This window comes from Solenopsis invicta, chromosome 10, assembly GCF_016802725.1.
Source record: "Solenopsis invicta isolate M01_SB chromosome 10, UNIL_Sinv_3.0, whole genome shotgun sequence".
NCBI classification, from domain to species: Eukaryota; Metazoa; Arthropoda; class Insecta; order Hymenoptera; family Formicidae; genus Solenopsis; species Solenopsis invicta.
Window position 1 is genome coordinate 1,558,699 of NC_052673.1, and position 8,195 is coordinate 1,566,893.

Here is an 8,195-nt window from a genome sequence, read left to right on the forward strand (position 1 = left end):
ATCATCTTCAAATTGTTTCTGTAAACACTGTGAACGTTTTCTGTGATATTCTTTTTTTGGAAGAGTGATATCATTATAAAATTTAATTCGTTTATTTTTGCAGTACTGTTCATACTCTTCCATTACTGCGTTATCATGTTTCCTCTTCAAATGAGATTTGAAATTAGATGATGATCTCATCGATCCTTTAATATGTACTTCTTTTTGCAGTACTGTTCATACTCTTCCATTACTGCGTTATCATGTTTCCTCTTCAAATGAGATTTGAAATTAGATGATGATCTCATCGATCCTTTAATATGTACTTCTTTTGGAAAACATTTAGTACAAGAAGCTATTACAAAATTTTTATTAGTTTCAATAATTTAAAAAAATGTGCCATCCAAAATTGTTAATGTTGAATGTTCGATTTCTTCAGAAATCTTTTTAATCTTTTACAATACACTGTAAAAGAAATATGTAAAATTACGTAGATAATATACGTAAAAATTACACAATTTATTTGCAAATGTATAACATTTTTTAGTATTTTTTACCTATACAAAAATATTTTTATACTAGACAAAAAATACAATAGCAATATGATTTTTCTTACTTTTAATATAAATGCATAGATTTATAAAATACTATTAAATATCAATAATATATAATACAGGAATGCCTAGTAACTAGTTAAAAAGTTAAAAGTAAAGTTAAAAAATTAATAATTTTTAACTTAAATTAACTCGTTAGTTAATTATTTTAAATAATTGAATTTTTAATTTTAACTAGTTATTTTTAAAACGCAAATTTCAATTTATTAACGTTTTTCTAAGTTGAAAATTTATTTACATAAAAAAAATAAAAAAATACATTTCCACATAAAAAAAACAATAATTTCCTTGTTATTTTATATAAACTTAATTTACACTAAATTATTAAATTTATTTGATAATTCATATTATAATTGTTTTGAGTAATCTAATTTAAATACTTACGAATTTTTAATTTAATATGAATAATGTTTTCGAAAATTAACTTTTAATTTAACTTAATTTAATCTTAACATCCCTTTTAACTAGTTAAATTTTTGTTTATGTAACTTTTAACATAACTAAATTAATTGTATAAACTATTAACTTAACTTAATTCAGTTAAAAAAATATATTAGCTTACCCAATTCTGATATAATATAATGATAATATTACACCTATTATATGCTTGATAATATAATATAATTTAAAAAATATAGTACGTAATTTAGTTGACAAATTATTATGTACATACAGTATACGTATTTTTATAAATTTAACTTTAAATGTAAATATACTTTTGCAAATAGCTTAATTAATATAAGAAAATAATAATTTCATTGTAAGTTGTAATTTTTTATATTTACGTGTGTAAAGAGTGTACCTTTAATAGTAGATTCCAAAATTATATGTATAACTTTTCTACAGAATACTTTTTACACTACTTGACATTTTATACTAACGCCAAGTATCCAAAGCGATCACGAAGTGTCGCTACGTACGAACGGCAGTACGTAGGTGCGAAGCTTACAGTGTACATTCAACAACTGAGTATTCTTTAAAATGAGATTTTGGGTATATTTCGATACAAACCAATATTCTCTTCGGGTAACCGTGCCATATTGCTCAGCACTAAAAGAAATTCCTTCAAAGAATATCCATATGTAATATAATATATAAATTTATAGAATAAATGATTATGCAATAATTTAATAATCATACAGTTATACACGTAATATATACATACATACATACATACACATATATATATATATATATATATATATATATATATATACATATATATATATGTTTATAATAAATATATGAAGTTTTATTTACCATTTTGCAAAATTTTACACTTATTTTTAACATAAAACACGTATGGCCAACTGTCCCGTAATACCATGGCCATTTTTTTCTTAAAAGTCAGGTAAGATGGCCAATGTATATGTTTTAATATTTTGATAATATTAAATTTCTGTTAAGTATTTTGTCTTTAAATTCGATAGTATTATTAACTTAAAGCTTCAGTGAAGTGATATATCAAAGATTATTAAAAAATAACAAAAATAAAAATACGTTTTTTGCATTTTAAAAAACTATGGCCATCTTACCCGAGTTTACCCTATTAATCTATTTCTTAAATTTTATTTATTATGTTTTTATTATCATATTATAAAATAACAAGGTAACAATACTAAATTATAAATTATAGATAATTGTTCATTCAACGTTTATTTATACTCTGAATAATTTTATATGCGTTTAGAAAACGTGTTTATGATACAAATATAGGTATGATATCAGTGTTGACTATCATTTTTTTCCATCGTCACAAAAATAGTTATATAGTACAATTCAAAAAATGACTGTGCCAACTAATGTATGCTGTGATTACCTATTATGCTTTATAATTAAAATGATATACTACCTTCGGCATACAGTATCAAATATTTCTTTCGGTTTCATCAATGTTTCTCGACACATTCGGAACATTTCCTGCTTCATTTCGATTTGTTGCTGTATTGTTTCTTTTGCTGGATGATTGTGTGGCAATTTTAAAATATACGTTTCTACTGCATTTTGCATCAATATCGCATAGCATTCCAATCTTCGCCGTGATGAGCACCGATAAATTCTTTTGCATCGCTTGTCCTTATGATAAACATAACCATCGTGTACAAATACAATCGTGCCAACACGTTCTCCCGGTAATTCTTTCATTATCATACACTTAAAACACTCAATAAATATTGAATAATGAATTACACAGTATCTATTGAACACACATTTTTTACCGCGTGGTACGAAAGACATCGCAATTCGCATCGTTTTTTGTAATATTGTTATGTGACGCCAGTTTGCAGACGCGACTCATGCAAATGATTAAGATGAGCAATACGATTATTCGTTGTGTGCATAGTTAGTCTCTCTCTCTCTCTCTCTCTCTCTCTCTCTCTCTCTCTCTCTATATATATATATATATATATATATATTAGGTGTAGTAAAAAAAAATCCATTATTTTTCCAATAGATGGCTTTAGTAATCTAAGGGTTTCTATGACAGAGGCATAATGAAATTACTTTCAAACTGGCAACAAGTTATCGAACAAAACGGCGCATATTTGATCAAAATCGGATCATTCTAACTATGCTAAGTAAAGCCTTCAATTTAATGCAAAAATAATGGATTTCTTTTTACTACACCTAATATATGCATGTTACGTCCCGACCGAGCGCGGTCGCCGTTGAGCGGAATACGCGCGTTTCGGCGAAACTGGCTGTTTCGAAGCCTAAGCTTCGGGGGCTCCACAGCCCAGGAGCGGATCGCGTGGCCGGATTTACCGGCGGACGGGCCCGATTTTCCGCGACCGATGGCCTAGTGAGGGGAGTTTTGTAACTTTAGAAGGGGTGCCGCGAGAGCGCGAGTATGGTGGCGTCGGAATCGTTCCAGGGACTGTCTCCTTCCCGGATTAAATAAGTTATGAATTCTTCCAACTCGTGGGGGCAACGGTCACAATCGAGAGGGTGACAGCGGGCAGCTACGGGCGCGCGGCAAGAATCGCACTTTTGCGGATTGTATGGATGGCCAAGATAGATATAGTGGGTAATTACCCTGAGGTAGTTTTCTTTCTTAGAGCTTGAGTGTTTGCTTTTACACTCGAGGCATAATACTGTTGATTCGTCGTCGTTACGAAAATACAGAGAGGTTACGCACTGGGCACTGCGTAACCATATACCGAACGAGCGATTCGCTTCGCGTTGGGTACGGACCGAGAAAATGGCAATGCGCTGCGGTGGGCACATACTCTAATTTACCGTATACTTATTACTCTTCAGGGCATAAACATGTGCACGTCTCTTCGATCTCTATTATAGTAGGCTCGGTGTTAAGGTATGGCTTGTTTTCCGAGTCGTACAAATGACGCGCGAGGTCGTTCAGTGCTTCGTAGCACTCGGCGCAGTCCACCGCGGTCTCCGGAAATGAGATTAAACGATTGCAGGAAGTGCAGCGTATGGCTTCTTCGTCCCCGCCGACAATTAAATAGTGACGCGTGACTGAGTTGTAAAATATGCGGTCGCGAAGGGGGAGGTTATTTTGGCACCTGTCGCAAATGATGGTGTGATTAATTTGGTGCTGATGGAAGGTGGCCAGGCTACACAACGCGGAGTTAAGCCAATTGAAATATGGGGCTTGAGTTGAAAAATACGCGTTATGTGACATGCTTTGTTGGACGTTGCGACTTAGCTTTAGAATGGCAGTTGCTGTTGAAACTGTTGCCTATGCCTTGGGAGCCGCTCTGGTCAGATGATGATCGTCCTCGTCCTTCCCGGCTGTCCGGTTGTCCTCGGGCCTCGATCGTGATACTTCTGTTTATGCACTACACTCACGTCGCGGTGTTGCATGCATGGAAGCGGGGATGCATGGAAGCGGGGGAGGTTAAGCGTGGAAATTAAGCGAAAAGCATTTGTGTATTAACTACCCTTTTATTACTACGATATAAAGGGTAAAAGAAGTGAGTTACAAAAGCACAATTTAAACTACGATTACATTAAAATTAAGCTTACAATAAAAATAACGGTGGATTTAGGGTTAGACTTAGAATTAGAATTAGAATTGGAATTAGAATGTGTCTCGATTTAGGATTTGAGTTAGAGTTTGAATTAGAATGGATTTTCGAATTAGAATTAAGATTGGAATTAGAGTGACTCGTTTGGATTAGCGCGAACTAGTAACTCAGGGGAACTCGGTCGCTACAATTGCGACACGGAACCGTCCTGGCTACACTAGCCCTGATTTCTACTGTCGAGTTCGAACTGCCCTGCGTCGCGGGCTGCATCTCTATTTATACGATTTTTGAGACAAAGCTCTGAAAAAAGCGCGGCAAGTCGGTACCCTTAGTGGGGGTTGCTGCTGATGCAACCACCACTCAGATTTCTTAAATGTGTTAACTCAAGTTCAAGTGCCGTGCGAGCGGACTTCTCCGCCGCGACCATCCGGCACTGAGAAATGTCAGGGAAATGTCAGTTCGCGATTTTATGACTTTAACGGTCGCGCAACAGATTTCTCTGTCGCGGTGTCTTTCAAGTGCCGTGCGAGCGGACTTCTCCGCCGCGACCATCCGGAGCTGGAAAATGTTGGATTGAGATTTTATTACTTTTCGAGTGTCGTAGGCGCAGTTTTCCTCTAGCAACCTTCCGTCACTGGAAAATGTTAAATATGATTTTACGACTTCCCGTGTGGAAATTCTGTCTAGGCTGTAAACTGGGCCAGGATAACTTTCCCTACTTTGTTTGAGGCCCAAGTTAGGACAACTATCTTGGCCCAACTTTCACATGTCACGCTTTTTAATCTAGGGCCTGCATTGGTTTTCAAACTTGGCCCAATATAAAAATTTTAGCCTGGGCCTATTTTGGAATTCTTTCTAGGTTGTAATCGGGGCCAAGTTAATTTTTTTTATTTTATTTGAGATCCAAGTTAGGACGCCCATCTTGGCCCAACTTTGGATTGTCTCGCTTTTTAATCTAGGGCCTGCATTGGCTTTCAAACTTGGGCCAATGCAAAAATTTTAGCCTGGGCCTGATTTAAAATAACTAATACGGCAATATTTTATATATTATTCTTTTATATACTCTATATTTATATATAATTGTATATTATACATTGTATATTGTATATAACACATATATATATATCATTTGCCTTAAAGATATTTTATATACTATTTAACCATATATATATTAAAAAATATATATAAACGTTTAAATAAAACTAAAAAATTTTTTGCCTCGAAAACTGAAAAAAAATAAAAACGCACTATTTATTTTAGACAAAGTTTAGAGTTTTAAGAATCAAGTAAAAGTTTTTAAAAAATTTGAGTTTCAAGAATCAAGTAAGAGTTTTTAAAAAATTAAACTGGAACTTAAAGAATATAATCAATTATGTCATTCTGTTGCCGCTGGTTGTCGCAGTTTCCGAAATCTGTCCCAATCCTTGGCATTGGTCAGGCAGGATGATAAAGATTTATAAAATATTTTTTCTGTTACTATTCCGCCTTCTGAAGTTTTGTGGTAATGACATATCAAATCTAAAATAAAATAATCAAACTGGTTATAAGTGGTTATAAATAAATTGTATTATATATGCATAAGAAATTTTAATTTCTTATATATACAATACAATTTATATTTAACATAATTAAAAAGATTTTAATTATATACTTTATAAATTGTATTTTAAGATATTTTAAAGTTTAAAAATTTTTATTACCGAATAGAGAGTTGTAGAAGCAAGTGTTTTTTAATACAAATTTGTTCGGCGAAAACTTTATTGCCGTGCATTTTATGGCAAAGTCACGGTGTAAAAATTTTTTTATTATTCCCACAATTGATTGCTTAATATTGGATCCTAATAAATGTTCCAATGTATCTTTCTACAAAATATATAAATTAAAAGAATTATTATGTCAAATTAAAAGGAGAATTATTGTGTCAAATATATTATATTTACAAAATCCTTTGCAAATTCCTCGTTTGCTTGCAATTCTGAATCAAATTTTTTAAAATCTTCAATAGATTTTATTTCAGAAAAATTGTATTTCTCAATAAAGGCCACAGGTGAAATGATTTGATTATTTTTTGTTAGCATTGCACATGTAACAGTTTTCTTTAATTCTTGGATGTCCTTTTTTAATAAATTAACCTCGACAGTCACCTTTCTGATAGCCACATAAATAAATGTTAAAGCTGAAAAAACAATTAAAATAGTAATACAATTCACCAATAATGAATAAAAATAATTTATATAGATTTCATATAAATTATTATCATAAAAGAATATTAATCACCTTTAAACACATCTTTTGATGAATCTGTAAACAATGTTTCCGGGATTTCTATATTTTCATTAAGAAAAACGTTATCTTCAGAAGCTATAATGAAAGAATACAAAGTTAAAAAGTAGGAAAATACATATATATTAAACATTTTCTAGTAGATTAATCTACTCTCTACATTTCGCAGATTGAAACGTCATTTTGAAAGATAAAAATTCTATATCTGTGCAATGTTCAAGTGATTTGTTTCTCTAATAAGAGTCAAAATTCCGGTAGGACTGACAATAAAACTTCTAGAGAAGACTTCTAATCAGTTCTGTAGTAAATTTTGTCTCTAAGAGTGATACATCAAACATGCATATAAACTGAATTTTTATTTCATAAGATTTAGTAGAGAATAGAAATATTCGTAAGTTCACATCGACCAATCGAAAAATTGTAGTTGATTTTTCTTGTTTTTCACTTTGTAACAAGAAAAACAGCTTTTGAGAGCAATTTTATTATACAGTCTATAAAGCATTTTTATTTTGAAAGTTTATGTTAAAGAATTTGATGTGTTTTACATCAGATGGTAGTAAATACATGTAATCACGATATATTTTATCAAAAATTTTCAATATAAACTCTTAAAATGAAAAATCCTTCACAATGAAAGATTGAATGCTCCTGAAAAACGCATTTCTTATTTTTAAAAGTAGGACAAATAATATGAAAAATAAAAATGTATTTTTTTATTGCTCGGTAAATAAACATAAGCTCACTTTCTTTTAAATATTATTGGAAAATTTTAAAACTTGAAAAAGTACCTTGGTGTTCAATTGTTTCAACATTGGTATTGTCAACTTGTTTATGCTTTCGTGAAGTGAATGCAGATGTATTTGGTTTATAATTTGTATTTTTGCATTCTTTCTGTTTCCTTAATTTTTATATAACCGTTTTAGGTTTTGACTTGTTCCGGGTTGTAACAGCTTTATTAGTCTTTTCTTTTATTTTAATATTTTGTTTTGATGTCTTTAAATTTCCATTTTTGTTCTTTGATTTCTTTTTCCAACTTTCATCTGACCATGAGCTGGATGTGTTTTCAGAACCTTAAATATAATAAATAAAACAAACGTAAAAATATATCATTCCATACTGTGCTAATTATTAAAGGATTTTTTATTAATGGTATCTTATTATCCAAGTACTTGATTCAGATGATGAAGCATTATTATCCTTAGACAGCATTTTTTCAGCTTCTACACGAGACTTCAAAATTTCTACTGCTTTTTGAGCCTTCTCCATTCCTCGTGACTCAGAGTCTGTTGTATATGGTTGAACTTTGAGAATATTTAACTTGCTTAAT

The 8,195-nt window shown here is 31.4% G+C and overlaps 1 protein-coding gene across 1 annotated transcript; it reads right to left on the reverse strand.

Moving 5' to 3' along the window:
* Positions 1 to 5,719: 5,719 nt before the first annotated feature.
* Positions 5,720 to 7,774, reverse strand: LOC105204350. Its single transcript, XM_026140782.2, has 5 exons — positions 7,657 to 7,774; positions 6,863 to 6,946; positions 6,526 to 6,761; positions 6,286 to 6,448; positions 5,720 to 6,103 (listed from the first exon to the last, which is right to left on the reverse strand). The coding sequence occupies exons 3-5, from the start codon at positions 6,661 to 6,663 to the stop codon at positions 5,961 to 5,963; spliced, it is 444 nt and encodes a 147-aa protein (XP_025996567.2). The 5' UTR covers positions 6,664 to 6,761; positions 6,863 to 6,946; positions 7,657 to 7,774; the 3' UTR covers positions 5,720 to 5,960.
* Between the last annotated feature and the right edge of the window lie 421 nt (positions 7,775 to 8,195).

What these genes read in the sequence shown, in the direction of transcription:
- LOC105204350 (XM_026140782.2), bottom strand. Translation starts at nt 6,663, where the DNA reads ATGCTAACAAAAAATAATCAAATCATTTCACCTGTGGCCTTTATTGAG. An exon ending in AGGAATTTGCAAAGGATTTT is followed by an intron (nt 6,449 to 6,525) that starts GTAAATATAATA and finishes TATATTTTGTAG; the next exon opens with AAAGATACATTGGAACATTT. An exon ending in CTTCTACAACTCTCTATTCG is followed by an intron (nt 6,104 to 6,285) that starts GTAATAAAAATT and finishes ATTTTATTTTAG; the next exon opens with ATTTGATATGTCATTACCAC.